The following is a 21,999-nucleotide window of genomic DNA, read 5'->3' on the forward strand; positions in this document are numbered from 1 at the left end:
TCAAAAACAAATAAGTAAACATTAAAAAATGGAAAGCCCAAAAGCTTTTAATTTTGATGAGGTCCAACTTACCTCTTACGTCTTTTGTTACTTGGGCTTTGGGTGTCATTCTTAAGGATCCACTGCCCAACGTTAAGACCCTGAAGATTTACTCTTATGTGTTCTTCTCAGAGTTATAGTTTTATGTCTTACCGTTAGGGCTTTGATCCATTTAGGGTTAGTGTTTGCATATTATGTGAGGTAGGGGTTCTACTTTATTCTTTTTCAGGTGGCTATCCAGTTGTCCTAGAACCATTTGTTGAAAACCATCCGTTTCCCCATGTAATTGTCTTGGCAAGCTTGTTGAAAAGCATCTGACCCCAATGGAGAGGATTTCTTTTGGGGCTCTCAGTTCTATTCCACTGATGTATATGCTATCCTTGTGACAGGAGTACTAGGAAGTAACTAAGTGATTTTGGAACTCTTTGCCTAAAACTCCTATGGACTTTTAGCAACAACTGCTCTTAAGGGATTCTGAGGCTTTTAGGCAACTCATCATTGTTTCATTTCAGAGCAAACTTTCCAGCAGTGATAAATGATAAACTCTTCTAAAAAATTAAAGCGAATTAAAATAAATTGCTCTGAGAAGGTTCAAAAAAAATTTCAAGACATTCTGGGGTGTGGTAATATGCGAGCGAGAAACCACCGGCCTTCTTCACTGGCTCCGCTGTTGATTGGCACTCCTCTCCCTTTCCCCTTAGGGATGGGCACTCTCAGACATCATTATTCATGAAGTTGAGGAGGGCAGAGTTTGCACTCACCTCACCTGTTTCCTCTCCCCTGAGCAAGTGTTGCAAGGTCTCTACAAGCCATAGAAAATCCTGGAGCCTCTGGGATTTTCGGACCACCCTTCCAGAGCGCAATTTGTTTATCGCCCGGCTGAGGAGTAGCTCAGTCTCGGGAGGCTAATGCCGCCTCCCAAGCGTTAGCCCCGGCTTAAAGAAGGCCCACGGTCCTGTTGTCACCTGATGGCCCCGGGCGCCGGAGCCCGTCCTGCAGGCCCCCTCCCGTCCAGCCTGCGCCTAGCAGCGCACCACCGTGGGGCTCCTTTTAGACCCGGCACTAGCCGCCCGTCCTCCGGGGCTCCGGCAGCGCTCCATCCCCGCGCTGCTCTGCGGCCGGGCCGGGCAACCCCACCTTCGCCCCGACAACGGGGTTCCAGGCCCCCGCGAGTCTGCCTGGCGCCACGGCGCGGGGCGGAGGCGGCCGGCCGGGGGTGCGGCGGCGGAGCGAGCAGGTGGTGCGGGCCGGGGCAGGCTGGGCTGGGTGTGGTGGGCGGGGGCGGACGCGCGGCGGCCCCACCCTCTCCTGGGCCCGGCCCGGCCCGGCGCGCGGGCCTTGGGGCTGGAGGTGGCAGCAGGCTCGGCGAGGGGACGTGCGCGCGGACCCGGCTCCGGAGGACGCGGCGGCGGGCGCGGGGCGTGCGCGGCGGGGCAGGCGCTCGCTGCTCGCTCGGGAAGCGCCGCTGCGCGTCGCGGCCATGTCCTGGCTGTGGCGAGAAATCCTCCTGGAGAGCCTCCTGGGTAAGCTGAGGCCGCCCCCGGGCGCGCGTTCGCGGGGGCCTGCCCGCCACCCGGCCCGGAGCCGCGGCGCTCGGCCGGTTGGCTGGGCTCGGGAGGGAGCGCGCCGCGCGCCCAGGATGCAGAAGTCCTCTGGGAACTTTTGCTACCGTCGTCAAAAAAGACAAGACCTAGACTGAGGTTCGGAAGCCGAGGATTCCGTGGGGGAGACGGTGCCTCCGAGCTCCACTCCACCCTGGGATGGCGCTCTATTCTCCACGTGTCGACCTTGACCCCGCGCGGCTGGGACCGCTCCCGAACCGGCCGCCTCCGCGACCTTTACGTTAGTAAGATTCAGTACTGGACCTTAACTTTCACAAGGAAAGGGGTCCCCGTGTCCCCCAGCGGCTTGAGGTGAGCACGCAAGGAGGCAGCTGCTGCCTGTGTTGGCCCCGCACGAGTGGCCTCGGTGGCGGCTGCTCGTTTGGGCATTGCGCGAAAAGCGTCGAACTGGGGTCCCGTGTGCGCACCTCGCAGCTTTGCAAAAAGCCCCAAGGACAATTATTGGGCAATTCTCTCGGAGTCGTGTGACTGAAGTCAGATTTCCCAAATGTTTGGGACAGTGTTATAATCTCGCTGTTCATTATGAAACATTCTTTTCGCTTGGGAGGGGCACCTTCCTAAGAACTTGATTTTCTGGGAGCTACTAATACTCGGGAGGGTACCCCCCACTTTTTTTCCCCCTTAGCTTCAAATGTATTAAGTACAGCGGTGTAAAGTGAATTACGTTCAGTAAGTACCCAGGGTGCTAGGTATTCTGTGTACTTGATCTCATTTGATCTTAGCAACTCGGTGAGGTGGCTGAAAGGACTACTTTGCTGGTTCAGAAAGGGAGCCTGAGAAGTACCTCGGGAGAAAGTTACTACACGTGACGGTTAGATGGCTACGTTTGGAGCCAGTCTGCGTGGGTTTAAGTTCACTCTGCCGTTTGCCACTTTTTCAACTTTAGACAATTACTTTCTGAATCTCAGAAGTTTTTCTGTTCTTGTTTGTTTTTACGCTTGTAAGAGGGGAGTAAAAAGTGTCCATTTCATAGGACATGAGCTGTAGGAGGAATAAGATCTCTGTAAATACTTAGCACAGATGCTGCTGCATTGTAAGTGCCCATTAGTTAATTATTGTTGTAGAAGATTATACAGTCAGTAGTTGGCAGAGGTGAACCTGACTGCAGATCCTGGAATTTCACTACGCCATACTGTCTTATAAGGCTAGGTTTAAAAAAGTCTACTTACAAGTAAATGATTCTTGCCTGACTAGCCTGCCTTTGGATGTAGTCTGGAGTGGGAGCAAAGGAGGGGCCACCTGCTGTTTGTTCCTTTTTTTTTTTTTTTTTTTTTTGGTAGTTATCTCTACACCCAGCCCAGAGATCAAGAGTGGCATAGTCCTCCTTTTGAGCCAGCTGGACACCCTTGTTAGTTCCCCTTTTTGATTTTCATGTTATTGCTCTTTATAGAATGGTTGACTTAGGTAAAGAAATTTTATCAATTTCAACCTAGATGGTCCAAATGAAGAGGTTTCAATAAAGGGATGACCTGTGTGGGTGTGAACAAGGTTAAAGGAATAAACAAGGGGTGTCAAGGGACTCACAACAGCAGGAAGCCATTTTCATCCTGGGACATTCTCTTCTTGTTGGAGGAAGGGGAGGAATTAATTCTGTACAGGAACCCAGTTAGGGTCAGAATCGTGAAGGAGGGCGGTCAGCCAGAGCCCTTATAGTGGAGGGGCAGGGCTACTGTTTGAAACAAAGTCACATTTACAGTTTCTCCTTAATCATTTTTCTTTTTTCCCTAGGGTATGTTTCTTGGTCTCTCTACCATGGCCTGGGACCGATGATTTATTACTTTCCCCTGCAAACTCTAGAACTCACTGGGCTTGAAGGTTTTGGCATAGTGTTTCTTTCTCCAATATTCCTAACGCTTACTCCTTTCTGGAAATTGGCTAACAAGAGGTGGATGCTAATCCTGTTGCGGATAATTACTATTGGTAAGATTTAAAAGTGCTTCTTGAAGGTGTTGTGTGTGTGTGTGTTTATCTTTTGTTCTTTTGTTGTTTTTTTTTCCCAAGATCAAGTGAAAATATGTACACTGTTCTTTGTATGCTAAATGATTAAATGAAAAACAAAGATCACTCTTTCTCTTACTCCTATCTTAAAGAGTTTTACTAGAACTGGAAGACTAGACCAAGAGCCAATGTCTTTTACATTTCTAACTTTTCTGTCAGATCGGAAAAGCCTAAAAAAATCACTGAAATCAAGAGGGAGAACAGGTCAACTCTTGAAAATTTTGTGTACTTTTTTTCCAACTATGACAGACAACTCAGAAACCATTAAAAATTCTTGAATCATACTGCATGAAAGTAGGAAAATTATACACAATGAACACTATAGTAAACAGAGTCAAACAAATTAGGAAAGATATTTGTAACTCTTTTGTCAAAGGGCTAATATCACTAACATGGAGTTTTTACAAATCAATAATAAAAAGGAACAACAATTCAATAGATAACAGAGCAAAGGATATGATCAGTTTACTGGGAAAAATGTAATTTTTTAAATATGTATTTTAAAATTAAAATATGTAGAATACAACTTACACACACACACATATTTGTATGTAGCTTCATATACTGGATTGCCAAAGAACAAAGTCGAGTAACACTGTATTGTAAGGATGGGAAAGCGGGCACTCAGACATTGCTGGTGGGAATGTAAATTGGCACAAGTTCTGCAGAGGATAATTTATCAGCATTTATCAAAATTACAAATACATATATACCCTTTTGCTCAGCAATTCCATTTCTAGAAATATACCCTACAGATATACTTACATATGGCTTAAAATGGTAAAACTAGGGGCATCTGGGTGGCTCAGTCAGTTAAGCGTCCGACTTCGGCTCAGGTCATGATCTCGCAGTCCGTGAGTTCGAGCCCCGCGTCGGGCTCTGTGCTGACAGCTCAGAGCCTGGAGCCTGTTTCAGATTCAGTGTCTCCCTCTCTCTCTGACCCTCCCCCGTTCACGCTCTGTCTCTCCCGGTCTCAACAATAAATAAACGTTAAAAAAAAATTTTTTTTAAATGGTAAAACTATAAGGTTGTTAATCATTATAGCAATATTTGTAATAGCAAGGTTGGAAATAACCTACATGTCCTATATATGGGATTGGTTAAATAAATTATGGTTTGAAAATTGGAACACTGTAGAATACTGGGCAGCTATGTAAAAGAACGAGAACATTATGTAAGGAATGGAATAGTCTTTAAATATATTATTAAGTGAAAAAAAGGAATCACTAAACAGTGTGTGCAGAATACTAACATTTGTGTAAGAAAGTTTAGATGGAAATATATTTAGCTTTTAATGCATTAAATGGCCCTAGAAGGATTTTAAAACAAACAAAAAACAAAATTCTGATAGCATTTTAGTTACTTGAAAGTGGTATCTAGACACAGACATAAAAGGGAAACTTTGCAATACATACCTTTGGTATCTTTTAGATTCTGAATTTGAGTATGTTATGTCGCCATTAGCAATTATCAATTAAAAATTTTGAATGTACACTTACTGTCCCAAGGAATTGAGATTATTAATATAAATAAATATTGAGAGACCTTGAAGAAGTACTGGGAGTAAAAAAGTAAGAGGGTGGGGTCATGGAAGAAAAGGTTTAGAAAACAAAAACACCAGACTGTGATCTGGTTGAATCTGTAGCTGAAAACTCCAGATGTCTTACTCTTCTGTTACAATGCAGTGCAGTCGGTTTCTCTGGAGTTTTCCAAGTGGCATATATTTCTTCTCTCTGGATACAGTCATTTGACTTTTTTTCAGAAACAGTGACAGGAATTACTATGAAATTGCCTTCTGCTTTTCTGTGGGCCAGTCCCCGAAGAAGGCAGAATGAGGTTAGGGCAGTGAGTTCTGTGGATACCCGCAAGGGTGTAGGACTCGGCTTCTCAAGATCTTGGGCTCCGAAAGGATAGTGGTAAAGACCACTGAAAAATGCACCCTTTATGCAGACGACGTCCAGAGAAATGGAAAGACCAATCAAATGTGAAAATGTCAGCTCCAGAAATAATAGAAATGAGGCGTTCTACCCTGAGTTGAGGGTATAGTGGCCGAGCTACACTGCCTTCGGCTTACAGTACCCTCCTGGGAATTACTGTGGCCTGAGTGTTGCAGGCTTCATTTTCTCGTCACACTCCTTGGTTGGCTTTATGGGAGTGGTCTCATCAGTGGCACTTCTTTGTTGCCTTTGCTCAATGCTGCCTGGGTCAAGCCTTATCTACAGAGCTATTGACTGAGAGTTACTGGGGTGGTTTTTTGATTGTTTAAATCCACTTCTGGCCCAGTAACTTCTGGTGGCTGTAAGGGATGTTGATATTAATAAGTTTGGGGTGTGTGTGGTATTTGGGATGCTTCCTGTTGTTCCCATTTCACCTCCTTTCTCTGTGCAGATCCATCACTTGAGTTGAGGTGGAGTTCAATTTGAGAAAATGGAGTAGGTAGGAAAGTGATGTAGAGTTTGAGGATGAAGAGACTGTTTTGGCCAGATCCTCTTCTGGGTAGTCACTGAGCTCTGCTGATGCTAGACAGAGGCTGCTGTAAGCCGTGGTTTACCTTAAAACTCCCTTCAGATGCTGCTAAGGAAATGAAACAACTTTGTCTTTGAAGACAAAGTCCTAAGGAATCCTTATATAATGACAGAGAAGAGCTGGGTGTTACATGCTATCACCTCATGTGGCACCTCAGATGTTTTGGGTTAATTACTATGTACTTAACTACAAACTAGTTCATATTCCTATTGGTTTAGGTTTTTTTCTTGCCTGATAAATTTTGACCCACTAGGATGGCTCTAATCAAAAAGATAGGTAGTGATGAGTGTTGGCAAGAATATGGAGAACTTGAACCCTCACACATGACTGGTAGGAATATAAAATGGTGCAGCTGCTTTTGAAATCAGTTTGGCAGTTCCTTGATGTGTTAAGCAGAGTTCTCATATGACCTAACTATTCCACTTCTCAGTATATACCTGAGAAAAATGAAAACCTATGTTCATATAAGACCTTGTTTGCACACAAATGTTTATAGCAGTATTATTCTTTTTTCAAAAAAAAATGCAAATGTTTATTTATTTTTGAAAGAGAGAGAGAGAGAGAGTGTGTGTGTGAGCAGGGGAGGGGCAGAGAGAGGGAGACACAGAATCTGGATGCTTTTATTTTTTTTATTTTTTATTTTTAACGTTTATTTATTTTTAAGACAGAGACAGAGCATGAACGGGGGAGGGGCAGAGAGAGAGGGAGACACAGAATCGGAAGCAGGCTCCAGGCTCTGAGCCATCAGCCCAGAGCCCGACGCGGGGCTCCAACTCACAGACCGCGAGATCGTGACCTGAGCTGAAGTCGGGCGCTTAACCGACTGAGCCACCCAGGTGCCCCGAGGGAGACACAGAATCTGAAGCAGGCGCCAGGCTCTGAGCTGTGAGCACAGAGCCCGATGCAGGGCTCGAACTCATGAACTGTGAGATCATGAACTACGCTGAAGTCACTTAACCGACTGAGCCACCCAGGTGCCTCCAGTGTATGATTTATATATTTATAAATGAATGATAAAGTTAATAATTGTCAATGTTTTTTCTGCATTCTGATTTAAAAAAAAATAGTGTTCATTTAGTTTTGAGCGAGAGAGAACACGCATGCATGCAAGCAGGGAAGGGGCAGAGAGAGAGGGAGACACGGAATCCAAAGCAGGCTCCAGGCTCTGAGCTGTCAGCACAGAGCCTGACGTGGGGCTTGAACTCACGAACTGTGAGACCACGACCTGAGCCGAAGTCGGACACTTAACCGACTGAGCTACCCAGGCACCCCTAGCAGCATTATCCTTAGTAGCCAAAGAATGGAAACAACCCAAATGTCCATCACTGATGAATGAATGAAATGCAATATATCCATGCAGTGGATATGATTCAGCCATAAAAAGGAACGAAGTACTCATACATGCTATAATATGGATAAGCCTTGAAAATATTCTGATTAAGTGGAAGAAGCCAGTCACAGAAGCCTACCTATTGTAGGAGTCCACTGATATGAGATGCCCAGAATGGGAAAAATCTATACGACAGGAAGTAGATTAGTGATTGCCAGGGGCTGGGGCAGTAGGGAGGAGGAAAAGGGAGTTTCTTTTTGGGGTGGTGAAAATATTCTGGAATTAGTGGTAATAGTTGCACAACTTTGTGAATATATTAGAAACCATTGAATTGTACACTTGAACGTAGTGAACGTATTGTTAAGAATGACATCACAAAAAATTAAAAATTTTTTAATTTATACACACAGTCCATATTTATCTTCCTGGGTGTAGAGGTGGTATCAGACGCAACAGTTATCGAATGCAGACCATTGTGTTCCAATGCATGATTGCCGGAAATGTTTAGCTCTCTTTAATTTGTTTGTAGGCAGCATAGCCTCCTTCCAGGCTCCAAATGCCAGAGTTCGGCTAGTGGTCCTTGCCCTTGGAGTGTCTTCCTCGTTGATAGTACAAGCCGTGACATGGTGGACAGGAAGTGGCTTACAAAGGTATGGTATCTTATATCCATTGACAAAGGTTCGTATCTTAAACAAGTGTGATCATTTACCAAAGGGAAAGTTGGGACCAGGAATTTCAGTGATAGTATTTACTTTGCATACAGCTTCTGGAAGTCTCACTTTTTCCCCCTTTTCAGAAAATTGGAATGCGAATACTTGCCATCAGTCTCCACGATGTTTTGAGAATTAGGAGATTGCAACAAGTTGCCTAGGTAATGGGCTTTATAAAGACTGAAGATTAAGCCATGTTCATTATTGCAAATTACCAACAGGGCTACTTTATAGATTCATTCCATGAAACTATGAAATTCACTCTGACCATGGTACATTGAAAGCACATAAAAAGTTATTAAAAATACTTTTGTTCTTACAGGTACCTCAGAATCTGGGGATTCATCTTAGGACAGATTCTTCTTCTTGTTCTCCGCATATGGTACACCTCACTAAATCCAATCTGGAGTTATCAGATGTCCAACAGAGTGATACTGACATTAAGTACCATAGCCACACTTGATCGCATTTACACAGGTAAGCGTACGCCCAATTTATTTAGGGATCTGCTCTCTTGCATAGTGTACTTATCTGAATGGAACACATCTTGAAAAGATAAGAAGTCTTTCTGCACTATGCCTCTGTTTCAATTTTTTGCTCCCTCTGAAAGAGGGATAATAATCCACAGCCAGTGGATTATTATCTAAGGAGAAGGCACCTTTTCCTTGCCAGAACCGAGGATGAGAATAATAAGCCATTTCTGGCTTGTATCAGTGTGGAGTGGGAAAGTAACCCAGGCTTGAGACTCCCAGCTGGCTTTCAGTTTGTCTTTCTCCCCTCTCCCTCTGGATGGGGCTGAGGGATGAGACCCTTCGTCTCTCTTCCTCCACACTGACCCCCGTATATCTCTAACACTGTGAGAAGTTATTCATGAGCAAGGGCTCTGGGAACTATCTGGGTTTTTTGGTTTTTGTTTCTTTTTTTCTTTTCTGGGAGTCTGAAGATGTTTAAGCTCCAAGTCTGAAGGTTGAAAAAGAAAGGAAATCTTGCATATTTATACCAAATCACCTGTCTCTCTTTGGAGCTGACTTTCTCAGAGACATACACATCCCCAGCTTGCATATTTACTCCATATGCTAACTTGAGATCCTTCTGAAAAGAAGGGAGAAGTGTTACTAGATTCTGGTTAACTTGCACCTGGCTTTTTGTGTGAGTCTCAGTGAGTCACTGTTCTTTTGTCAATACAAGGAGAAATCTCACAGATTAATGAAAGTTTAGAGGGTTTTGGCTCAGCATGAACAAAGTGCTTGTATAACCCGCCTCTCGCCCCAATTTTGGCATGAAACAGGGACAGTGAGAACAAGGGAACATCATTCAAGTATATTGGTCAAGTGACATTACTATTAGAACATTTAGAACTCAGTCTGGTGCCCTAATATATGCTTTATGATTCATAAAACACTAACATTGGAAGGTGGAAACTCAGGCAGCAAATTTCACAGGTACAGGCTGATAAGGATCTGAACTTCAGGGTATCATTTACATTTCCTGACTTGAGTTTTCTTTTTTCTCGCCTCTGTTTTAATTTATGTGACCCAGTTGTTGGTCCCTTCCTGTTTTTGCCCCGTACCTCATTTACAAAACCCCAGACTCCTCATCAGTTTCCCCAGAATATCAGATCACACCAGGCAGTTTTGTAGTTTTAGTGAAGATTTGCTGGGTCCTGGGAGAGGGGTCCCTGACCAGAGTCCACAGCAGTGGTGCTCCGCAAATTCAGTTTAGGTCTCCCTCTTCCCCACCCAAAGACTGCTCAGTCTCCAGGCCCTGGCCTCCTTTGTCTTCACCACCCTCCCCATCATCCCTGTGGCTCACAGCTCTGCTTCTCTCCCTCTGACTCCTTTATTGGCAGAATGGCTTTCCTCCTCCTCATGAAATAGACCCCAAGACTTTCTTCTGTCCTGCAGAGAGCTTCCCAGTAGCACGGGCCATCTGCCCAGCAGGCTGTCTGTTCTTACAAAGACATTCTCCTGCCAGCATTTTCTCTGGTTGTTACGTTTTTGTGTGTGAAGTCATTGGTGCAGTGAAATGAGACCTCTTGGTGAAACAGCCCCGGGAAGTAGGGAATAGTTAGGGACACAGGTGGTGGAGTTGGTCTGCCTAAGCTCTCTTTACCAGCTGTATGATCTTGGACAAGTGACTTGTTCTCTCTGGGCCTCAGTTTTTGGATCTACTAAATGGGTCTAGTAACAGAGGTTACCTTGTAAAGTTGTTGCCAGGATTAAATGAGTTCCTATCAAAGGCTAGGAAGAGACCTGAAACTCAGGAACTGCTCAGTAAGTGTACGACTATTACCCTGGGTGCACAGTGGGGTAGATGAGAGCCCTCTTTGGGGGTGGGGGGAAGGCGGGGACATGGCCTGGTGTCCTGGGGGAAGGCGGGGACATGGCCTGGTGTCCTGAATATGTTCCACTCAAGTAGGACTGCATCTGTTCCCTCAACATACCAGTCACTTTTCCTGTATGTATGTATATATATATATATATATATATATATATATATATATATATATGTATATATGTATATATATATATATATATATATATATATGTATATATGTATATATATATATATATATATATATATATGTATATATGTATATATATATATTTAAAAAAAATTTTTTTTAACGTTTATTTATTTTTGAGACTGAGAGAGACAAAGCATGAATGGGGGAGGGTCAGAGAGAGGGAGACACAGAATCTGAAACAGGCTCCAGGCTCTGAGCTGTCAGCACAGAGCCCGACGTGGGGCTCGAACTCACGGACCGCGAGATCATGACCTGAGCCGAAGTCGGCTGCTTAACCAACTGAGCCACCCAGGTGCCCCTTCCTGTATATGTTTTTGCTCATACTGTTAACTTCACATGAAGTAAAGAACTCGCTGCATTTTCCCTTGTGAAATCCCAAAATGCTTGGTTCTCCCCAAAGCATTCCTGATCTAGCCTGCCTGAAATCATCTCTCACACCAACTAGCTCTCAGCACGTTCCGCTTTGTATTACAGTGCCACATCTCATCTTCCCTTCTAAAATAAGCTCCTTGAAGCCAGGTACCATTTCTTGCTTGCTACAAGTCTGTGAAATATAGAGGGTACATTTTCATGTAATTGACCATTTCCCATTTTTTATCCTAGATGGCGACTGCAGTAAGCCAGAGGGGAAAAATACTGGAGTGGCAGTCAAGGGTGTGGCCTCCAGACCTACCTGGTGCCTGGCAGGGGCTGCCTTTGGCAGTCTCGTGTTCCTCACCCACTGGATTTTTGGAGAGGTCTCGCTTGTTTCCAGATGGGCCGTGAGTGGGCACCCCCATCCAGGGCCAGATCCTAACCCATTTGGGTGAGTGTCGGTTTGGAAGCCATCAAGGAATTGGCTATTAAAGTTGAAGGAAGAAATACTTCTTTTGTTGAGCAGCTAGATCTGCGCCAGCCAGGTGTTTCATATTCCACTTTCCCTAGATAGCAACAACGTTGCATGACGTTACTGCGTGCTGTGGAGGGTGTTTGCCCCGGTGCTGAAGGGTTGCAAGAAAGCAGACGATGGAGGGCTGAAGGTTGTGCCCGGCCAAGTAAGGTTTTGGGAGCTCCTGCTTGGGTGCTCTGAGGAGTTTCCACATGGGGGAGCATTCTCAGGGGCAGAGAAGACATGCTGTTGCCATTTCCTTCAGACCCCTCCTTACAGTTACGGGCATTTGATGGGACGAGACCACGGTGCCCTGATGAGAGAAAACAGGTTGGCAGCCTGGGCATCGATCTCTATTCTCTGCGAAGGAGGGACGCCCAGAGAGATCTCTGCATCCTGTGATATTTTGGGACTTGCTCCAACCATGGGGCACCCAGGGAGTCAGCAGTCTTGAGATTAAGTGTCGGAACCTGCATATGCCTGGTCCTCATTAACCCTGTCTCTACTCTTTGGGATACGTCTTTTCTCCTGTGTTCAGGCCCAGCCTTTCATGTACAAAGATTGGAGGAACCTTTAAAACATCTGCCTCAGATAACTGTTTGCTCTTACAGTGTGGAGGTTCCCACATTTGGCAAATGCCTGGTGGATCCTTCCCCAGCAGACATGAGAGCATACCCCCAGGTGTCCAGGTCTGGACTCAGAAGTTCCCAGTCCCCAAACACGTCCGTCTTCCTCCATGCCTTGCTTCACCCTTCCTAGCTATCACTCCGTCATCCGAGTCAGAATCCAGGAGTCCTCCTACAACTGTGTCTTTCTCATTTTCTGTGTCTATTTGGCATTAAGTCTAGTCAATTCTACTACTTCTCTCAGATCTATCCCTTCCCCTGCGATCCCCACCCTATCTGCCTCAGTGGAGCCCTCACCGTCTTTCATCTAGGCTTCCTCTCTTGCCTCTTCATGGTCTCTCTTCAGTGTGGCCTTCTCTGCACTGCCCCCACTAGCCCCGCCCCCAGTGAACTCTCCAGAAATGCACATCTAACTCCATCACTCCCTGGCTTAGAACCTTTAAGTGGTGTTTCCATACGAGGTCATGTGAGACAGGATCTGTTCCCCCACCCCTCTTACTTTTACAGACACTTCCTACCTTATCCCCGTGCTTCATCTGGGCTGAAATCACTTCCAGTTCCCTAGAAGTGCTGGGCTGTTCCAGGCCTTTGTCTGCAAGTATGTGCTCTTCCCTCTGTCTGGCTGCCTTCTATGTCTTGGTGTCCTGGCAAGCTCTTACTCACCCCTCTAAACCCAGGTCAAGCATCTGCTCTGTGAAGTCTTCTCTGATTATCCCAAGGGTTCCTTTATGCTACATACTACCTTAAATTCCACCCTTACCCTCTTCTGTCTTTTATTATTATTCTGTATTACAATTTTAAAAAACATTACAGTTAGGGGCGCTTGGGTGGCTCAGCCAGTTAGTTAAGCATCTGACTTCGGCTCAGGTCATAATCTCACAGTATGTGGGCTCGAGCCCTACATCGGGCTCTGTGCTGACAGCTTGGAGCCTGGAGCCTGTTTCAGATTCTGTGTCTCCCTCTCTCTGTTCCTCCCCTGTTCATGCTCTGTCTCTCTCTCTCCTTCAAAAATAAATAAAAACATTAATAAAAAAAATTTTAAAAAGACCATTACAGTTATTTTAGATCTTCCTGCTAGACAGTAAGCAACTTGAGGGCAGGGAATGGGAAAAAGAACTACTATTTATTATTTAACTCTGTCAGGCATGGAGCCAGGAAGTTTCCATATGTTAGCTCATTCACAGTTTGTATCTTTTGATCCTGGATGCCTTCGCATATTTGGGAGGAAGGGAAAGAAGGAAGAAAGGCACAAAGGAAGAGAAAGGAAGGGGTTTCTTCCCATGCATCAAAGCTTTGTTTCGAAAATTCCCTTTAAAAATAGGCATCGGTTATATGGAACAGCAAAAGGAGAATTGGGCCAGGACCCCGAGGCCAGGCTTGAGGGCTGGAGTCCTGCTCAGCCAACAGTAACTCATCATTGGACTGTGGACGAGTCACGTCGTGTCCCTGGCTTTGTTTTTCTCACCTGTAAAATGAGGGGCTTTTTTGGTAGACGTGTTGTAATTCTGTCTGTTGGAGGGAGGCATTGAAGATGGAGATGTAGCTCATGGGACCAGCATTTCCCCAACTGTGTTCTGTGGGACACTGGTTTCTTGAGATGTTGATAGATACCCTGAGAGAAAAAGGCAACGTCTCCTAAATCTGCACTTCATATTTCTCTCTTTGTGATTCACAATGCACATCCGCAGACGAGAGACCTCCTGGGAGTTTCTCAAACTTACTTGAAAATAGAATTCCCGGGCGCCTGGTTGGCTCAGTTGGTTAAACATCCGACTCTCGATTTTGGCTCAGGTCATGAGTTTACAGTCGTGAGATGGGGCCTCACATAGGGCTCCTAAGCTCCGCTGAGCGTGGAGCCTGATTGAGATTCTCTCTCCCTGTCTCTCTCTCTCTGCTCCCCCCCCCCAACTTGTGCACGCTCTCTTTCTTCCTCCAAAAAAAAAAAAGTAGAATTCCTCTTTTAGAACACCTGTGAACATCTCATAAAATTAGTGTTTCTCAGAACCCTGCTGGAGAAATGTTGCATTAGGCTTTCATGAGTCATGACCATCATAGTAGAAATCGCTTTCTAAAATCCGTAAGAGATTGCATCCCAGGTAGGTGTTGATGCGGTAAAGAGGTAAGGGATGGGAGAAGGGTGAGGGAGGGGCCCAGAGCGTACCGACGGGACGTTGGGAAGCCGAAGGATCAGTGCGGATGGTAGACCCCGAGAGAATGAGGGAGCTAGATAAACTGTGTCTTCCTCATGCTTCCAGTTTCCCATCAGCCCGCCCCAGTGCTCCCGGCCTTGGGACTCTTACCACTAGTGCTTTCCGCCTTCTGATATCCTGAATTATTTATTAATTGTGTTTATTGTCTGTTCCTCCCTCAGTGGAATGGGAGCCCTCGGGAGGAAAGGGATGTTTGTTCATGGATGTATCCCAAGCCCCTAGAACACAGCCTGCACATAGTAGGTCCTCGTAAACATTTGTCGTTGAATTGGGGATACAAAAAAATCAACAGTGTCCTCCACGGCCTTTTTTCACATCTGGTCTTCTGTAGACCCAGGGTGATCCTTCACCTTGGAAGTGGGGGTGGGCAGGATAGTAGCCGAGAGCCTCCCTCCAGGGCCTGATGACCTTTTTTGGTTTCTGAGTCCTAGCAGAGCTGCTGTGTATGACCTCCGACAGGTTATTTAAGTGCTCTTTCCCCCAGTGTCTGCCTCTGCAAAATGGGGATAATAAGAGCATTTACCTTAGAGACTTGGGAAGATTGAGAGCCTAATAAAATGCAAAAGTCTTAAAACAGTGCATGGGAGGTAGTAAGTGCTGTGTTTTTTAGCTTAGTTTATGTTGTAGCTATTTAATTGAGTGCCACGTGGCAGCTATTATTGCTTCTGGATATTCCCCTAAAGTGGAGTTAAATTTTTTGATTCCTCCTCCTGCAAGTTTTTGCCAAAGTAGCAAAAGAATGAAGCAGTTTGTGGTTGTTTTAAAACTCACACAACTGTCGATTATTTATACAGTTGACAGCAGTCCCAGAAAGGCCCAGACTGTTTTGAGGCAGAGGAAGGAAAAAGAGGCAAACTAAATAGAAACAATTCCCAGTGACTTTTTCTCTTTGTCTTCGGCAGAGTTGTCACATGTCACATGTTACATGGCCAATATGGGCTATAATAGTCTGAGAATACTCAATCGCCGTGTTTTACATCGACCGTGAAAGATCGAAGATATCATTTATTTCAAGTCTGAGTTGCTATTACTTCAGTGTTCTTTTTTCTTGATTTCTAATGTTTATTTATTTATTTAAAAAAATTTTAATGTTTATTTATTTTTGAGAGACAGAGAGAGACAGAGTGGGAGTGAGGGAGGAGCAGAGAGAGAGAGGGAGACACAGAATCTGAAGCAGACTCCAGGCCCTGAGCTGTCAGCACAGAGCCCGATGTGGGGCTCAAACTCACAAGCAGTGAGACCATGATCTGAGCCGAAGTTGGATGCGCCACCCAGGTGCCCCAATGTTTATTTATTTTTGAGAGAGAGAGGGAAAGAGAGAGAGCACGTGCCCACATGCGTGCACACCTGAGCTGGGGAGTGGCAGTAAAAGAGTGGGAGACACAGAATCCAAAGCAGGCTTCAGGCTCTGAGCTGTCAGCACAGAGTCCGGCTGGGGAATTGAACTCCGGAATGGTGAGGTCATGACCTGGGCTGAGGTTGGACACTTAACCGACTGAGCCACCCGGCTACCCCTCAATGTTCTGACTGGATATGATATTGGTTTTCAATGAGCTCTCATTATCTCACTGGGTTTTTTCACACTCATATTATCTCTTGGATGTACCCAGAGGTAGGAGATGTATTTTCTATTTGGGACAATAAAATATTAATGATGGTAGATGTCCTACAGCACATTATTTTCTTACAGAGGTGCAGTTCTGCTGAGCTTGGCGAGCGGATTGATGCTCTCAGCTTGTTCATGGTTTCCTGGTACCAGTTTACTCTGGTGGGTCACAGGTACGTGGGTTTACCTGTACGTGTCTGTGCCCAGCATTCCACTGAGTTGACAATTTACTTCCTCCTCCTTCATTACCTCTCTCCTCCTATAGCTGCCATACTGCCACCTCACGGTGCTCACATACTCTCCCCCATCTGCCAAACAAGGCATGTGTGTCAGTAGCAGTTTTTTTTAAGTTTATTTATTTATTTTGAGAGGGAGGGAGAGAGACCGCGCGTGCCTGAGGGGGGAAGGGCAGAGAGAAAGAATCCCAAGCAGGCTCCACGCTGTCAGCACAGAGCCCATCTTAGGGCTCAAACTCAAGAACTATGAGATCATGACCTGAGCCGAAATCAAGAGTCAGAGGCTTAGCCGACCCAGCCACCCAGGCGCCCCTGTTTCTACTGCAGGTCTGAGGAGATGGAAGTCAGACATTACTGCATTGCCAGACCTCTTGCCCTCTCCAAGATTCCCTGCTTCTCTGGTTTTCAGGAATGCCCTCCTGAGCTTCTCACCTCTCAACTTACCTTTGGGGTCCACGTTTGCTTATTCAAGGCTGGGACCGACCCTCCACTCCCAGTCACACTGGTTAGGATTACAGGATATTGATGGAAGCCATCATATGTTAGGAGCAACTACTTATTTTTATGATTGACTATTTTATTACTATGCCTGAATTACATCACTCCTCTCCCTTCCCCTTAAAAGGCAGAAAATGGTTAGAATTGGTTTTAGTGTTCAATAAAAAACTCCGCACTCTGTAACAGAGCAGTGTACTTGGTCTCTGTGAAGAGAGATGCCCTCTTACGTGTTCATTAACCAGGTGATTCAGAGTGTTGCACTGGATGCCCTGTGTGGGTTCGAGACTGTGGATTGGTAATAGAAGGTGTGGATCGACTAACGTAATAAGGAAATTTCTTTACATCCTAAGTGCTATTACTCTTGCATGGAGACATACGTGTAATTCATTTTTTTAAAACTATATTTTAATGTTTATTTATTTTTGAGAGAGACAGAGACAGAGTGTGAGCAGGGAAGGGGCAGAGAGAGAGGGAGACAATAGAATCTGAAGCGGGCTCCAGGCTCTGAGTTATCAGCACAGAGCCTGACGTAAGGCTCGAACGCGCAAACTATGAGATCTTGACCTGAGCCAGAGTGGGACGCTTAACCGACTAAGCCACCCAGGCGCCCTGACATATGTGTAATTTGAATAGATTGGCTCATTTAATGAAGTTAGCCAGGTCCTCGTCGTCCTGGAGCGGCATGAGCAAACTGTTGTAGTCGTGTTGAGCCCTTTTTACTTGCACATGTGTTTTGTGGTAGGCATTCTCTATGGCGTCTGTGGAAGTTAGTATGAATAGAATTTAAGAGTAACCTTTCTTCTCATCAGAGAGATGCCTCATGAGATTCCCCAAGAAAAGGGCCAGATACTTTTGTAAATGCTGAGTTTGCAATGAGCATATATAGCTTCTTAATCTCTATGCAGTTGGGGAAAGGAACATGAAATACATCGGAGGTTTGTTCAGCCCTGATGTCATGCCTGTTTTCATGGAATATAAGGAAAATGCTTACTGGGTAGGTAATTGGCAGCTTAATTTTAAACATGGAAAACTGGGGGCCCCAGAAACATACATTGTCAGTTAAAAGACAGAAAAGCTGTGAACCTATAGTGTTATGTTTATACTTATTTCCCGAGATAAGTAGAGTCAAACCTAATGTAGTTTTGCTGTCTCTCTGAAGTGTTAAATAGTAGTTTAAAAGACCTCAGGGGCAAGCAGATTTCAAGCTTCTAATGGGCTTTAAATCTTGGTGGCAATTAAATTATTAAAATCAAAGTTCTATTAAAAGAAAAAACAGATGTGCTAAACGTATTGATAGGACCCTGGTGTACTTTACAGTGTTCCTATAATTTTATTGTATGAAAAATTTGATCTATTGAAAACTAACATGTTATTATAAATAGTACTGGAATATTCAGTTACTATTAATTCTGCTTGGTGTCATGGCACCTGGGTGGCCCAGTCAGTTAGGCGTCCGACTCTTGATTTCGGCTCCGGTCATGATCTCATGGTTCAAAGTCATTCTAATGTCTTTCATTTGGAATATCAACTCAGGAATCATTGTTTTTAAAAAATAGCCTTTGTAAGCTGGTAAACAGGAAAAAGTCACCCTCACTAATCATTAGAAAAGTGAAACTCAAAATGTGATACTGTTCTCATCATTAATTTGGTAAAGATTTTTAGAAAGGAATAATTCTGCAGGGTTCAAAAGGTGAGACTTCTGGCAAGTCTTTTTTTTTTTACAGTTTATTTATTTATTATTTACTTGGGGAGGGGGGAGGGAGGAGTAGGGGATGGGCAGAGAGAGAGAAGGAGAGAGAGAAACCCAAGCAGGTTCCATGCTGTTAGCACAAAGCCTGATGCAGGGCTCGAATTCGCGAACTGTGAGATCGTGACCTAAGTTGAAACCAGGAGTCAGATGCTGAACTAACTGAGCATCCAGGTGCCCCAGCAAAGTTTCTTAACCTTTCACAAAAGCAGTTGCCCATAATTAATGATTCTTTAAAATGCTTTTACCTCCTGACACAGTACTTATACTTCAAAAAAAAAATTTTTTTTAGTGTTTATTTATTTTTGAGAGAGAGAGACAGAGGATGAGTGGGTGGGGGAGGGACAGAGAGAGAGAGAGAGCGCAAGAGAGACAGAATTCGAAGCAGGGTCCAGGCTCTGAGCTGTCAGCACAGAGCCTGATGCAGGGCTCGAACTTGTGAACCGTGAGATCATGACCTGAGGTGAAGTCGGACACTTAACCGACTGAGCCACGCAGGCACCCCAGTACTTGTACTTTTAAGACTCTTTTTAAAGGACTATTTTAAGGAAATGAGTGGAGATGTAGTAAGAGATCATTAACAAAAGAAAGATATTCCTCACAGCATTGGAAGCTTCATAAATGGCCAACAATAAGAAAATGGTTGCTTGTATTGTGGTGTGTTTATCTAGTGGATGGTATATATACATAAAAATGATTTAGAAAAAAACACTAATAATGTGAGAAGATGTTCTCGGTATAATGTTACATAAAAAGAAGAATATAATCTTCAATAAGTGGTATTGTTCCGTTAGTATAAAAATATTTTCATATGTACATAAAACAAGACTTAAGGGAAAATACATACGAGTATTGGCTGTGATCAGCTCAGTCTTAGACAATTCTTTTTTTTTTTTTTTTTTAGGCAATTCTCAATTGCTTCTTTACAGTTCTGTATTTTTAAAATTTCTACAGTAACTAGTCATTACATTTATTTATTTCAAAATGAAAAAACTTTTTGTTATGAAAATAACCATTATGAGATCTAAGTATTATAAGGTCTCACTGTGAGGTTAAACTCTGTGGGTTGTAGAGGGCTCTGGAATCTGGTTCTCACGTTGATCTTAGCGATGATCTTGAAGCAGGGGTGGGGAGGATAGGCGGTTACGTGGCGTTGCCCTGTCGTGGTACAAGTAGAACTTCCTGATGGATGGGCACCACGGGGCACCAAGAGGCTGGCTGGAACCACTTCCTGTTCCTTACTCCTTTTCTGCAGTTCTCACCCCAGCAGCGAGGAGCCTGCGGGAGACATCCTTGAAGGGTGGGTCACACTTCTAACAAAATTGACTGAATTGTCTATAAAAAGTCATATTCTGTAGAAAGGTGTTACACAGATGGCTTGAAAGTGGGGTGCCATGAGACCCTGATGTGCTGTTTCAGAACTGATTTCCCAGGAATTGGGACGAACGTTATACTCTCAGGTTTAGCTCAGCAAACTAGCAAACATTTACTAAGTGCCTGCTGTGGACTGGGCAGATGGCATAGACTTCAACACCTACCAGGCTATTGGGTAACGAATGAACTGACTGCAGCATTGCTAAAGCAGCAAGCCCACTGATCCTCCCTCAGTCACATCTTTTGGGGATGTGAGCTTGGGAAAGCCACCTTACATATTGTAGGACAAGGGGCAGCGTTTAAGTGGATGGAAAGTCCTCAAGAAAATTCCTTAACAAAAATGTTCTAGAAGCCATGCTGACTTTATGTGTTTTCCAATGTCCTGGATCCGGCTGGTTAAATTAAATGGACACAGTTTTGGTATTACAGAAAATTTCACTTCTTTAGAAGTTTGTTTTGTTTTGTTTTGTTTCGCTATTAGGGTCTTAACACAAATAAGCTAAAAATGTCATTTCATTCCCCCTGTCTTTCCGGAAGAAATAGCACTGAGATTTACTAGATTCACACTCTGCTTCCACCTGTGCAAGTAACTAGCCGCATGACCTTGAGCAAATCACGTTAACCTCGCTGGACCTCAGTTTCTCATCAGTCTGGAAATTGGACCAGGATGCCCTCGAGGTCCCTTCTGGCTCTGAATAGCTAGCTATAAATTGGTCATCCTATGAGCCCATTATTCCTTTTTTTTTTTTTTTTTTTTAAGAAAATGGGAGAGACTCTTCTGCTTTTCCTGTCTGATTGTTTTCTTTCTCTGTCACAAACAGGAGCAGCTTCAGCTGCGGGCCTTCTTTACCTCCCCACGTGGGCAGCTGCCGTTTCTGGCTGTGTGCTTGCTGTCTTCACAGCATCCATGTGGCCTCAAGTGCTTGGACATCTTATTAGCTCAGGGTCGGGCCCTGGGAAAGCCATGACCATTGCCATGCTATTTTATCTCCTGGAGATACTTTTCTGTGCATGGTGCACGGCTTTTAAGTTTGTTCCAGGAGGTGTCTACGCTAGAGAAAGATCTGATTTGCTTTTGGGTGAGTATATTTGAAAGGTCTGGATTAAAGTAGCTGCTTGAAAATACCCATCAGGCTGACTAGGATTTAGCACTTTACATGACCTAGGATATTGTGTCTTTTTTTTAATTATTATTAAAAGAGACTCTCTTGATAAAAATAAAACAACTGGAGGAATGTCTAAATTACTACTTAAAAGATTTCTTAATTCATCGGTGAGTTTCAGTAATACTCATTACTGTAAAGGCCTTTTAGGTAAATTAGTTGTAAAAAAACAAACCCAAGTTTAATCCTTAGTAAAGTATAAAGAGGTACTATGTAACAGTTGTATTACATGCTAGGCTAGGAAAAGTATGATCATGACGCTCATGTTGCTACTTGAGTGCTGCTCATAAATATATAAAGAAATTGGGATTTTTCTGGTTCTCCCAAGTCTTAGTGGTGATTTTTATTTACCATATTTTTAACCAATAAAATATATTTTATATATATGAATCTTAGTCTAAATGATAAATTGCCAAATCATAGGATAAATATTTTCCATGCACCCAATTAAAATTTCGTAGACTTAGCTCAGTTGAGTATTTCAAAAATTGCCTTCTGGCAGTGATGAAATTACTGATGTATACAGGCATCCACAAATCAAATGTTGCCTGTCATTTTAGTTTAAGTAAAACATGTCAAATGCTTCCAGGATAAAAATTGTGAAAACTTCAGGAGACAAAACATGTCAGTTAGGGATTCGGTTCTTTTGTGTTCACAAATGCAGTTTTCGCTTTGTTCGTTCGTTCATTCAAAAAAAATCTTGGGTGCCTGTATGTTCCAGACACAGTGCCATTTGCTGGAGACTTAAGAGACATAGGGTCCTTGCCCATCTGGCACTTGTAGCAGGGGAAACACCATACATAAAATTAGACAAATCCTTACAGAATCATGGTTGGGGGTGAGGGCTGCACAGAGCTCTAGGCTTCTACCTGTCCATCCCCCTGTGCCCTTGGTATTTTTCCGGTAACTGTACGTTTTC

At 44.1% G+C, this 21,999-nt stretch overlaps 1 protein-coding gene across 1 annotated transcript in view; it reads left to right on the forward strand.

Moving 5' to 3' along the window:
* Window positions 1-1,415: 1,415 nt before the first annotated feature.
* The window catches only part of CWH43 (cell wall biogenesis 43 C-terminal homolog), a 56,352-nt gene continuing 35,768 nt past the window's right edge, over window positions 1,416-21,999 (forward strand). The window contains exons 1-7 of the mRNA XM_060655065.3: window positions 1,416-1,562; window positions 3,390-3,581; window positions 8,045-8,165; window positions 8,548-8,702; window positions 11,356-11,557; window positions 16,147-16,235; window positions 20,739-20,996. Coding sequence (XP_060511048.3) covers window positions 1,520-1,562; window positions 3,390-3,581; window positions 8,045-8,165; window positions 8,548-8,702; window positions 11,356-11,557; window positions 16,147-16,235; window positions 20,739-20,996 — 1,060 coding nt within the window. The 5' untranslated portion in view covers window positions 1,416-1,519. The remainder of the gene's footprint in view (window positions 1,563-3,389; window positions 3,582-8,044; window positions 8,166-8,547; window positions 8,703-11,355; window positions 11,558-16,146; window positions 16,236-20,738; window positions 20,997-21,999) is intronic.

The sequence above is a fragment of the Panthera onca genome, chromosome B1 (assembly GCF_046562875.1).
Source record: "Panthera onca isolate mPanOnc1 chromosome B1, mPanOnc1 haplotype 2, whole genome shotgun sequence".
NCBI lineage: Eukaryota > Metazoa > Chordata > Mammalia > Carnivora > Felidae > Panthera > Panthera onca.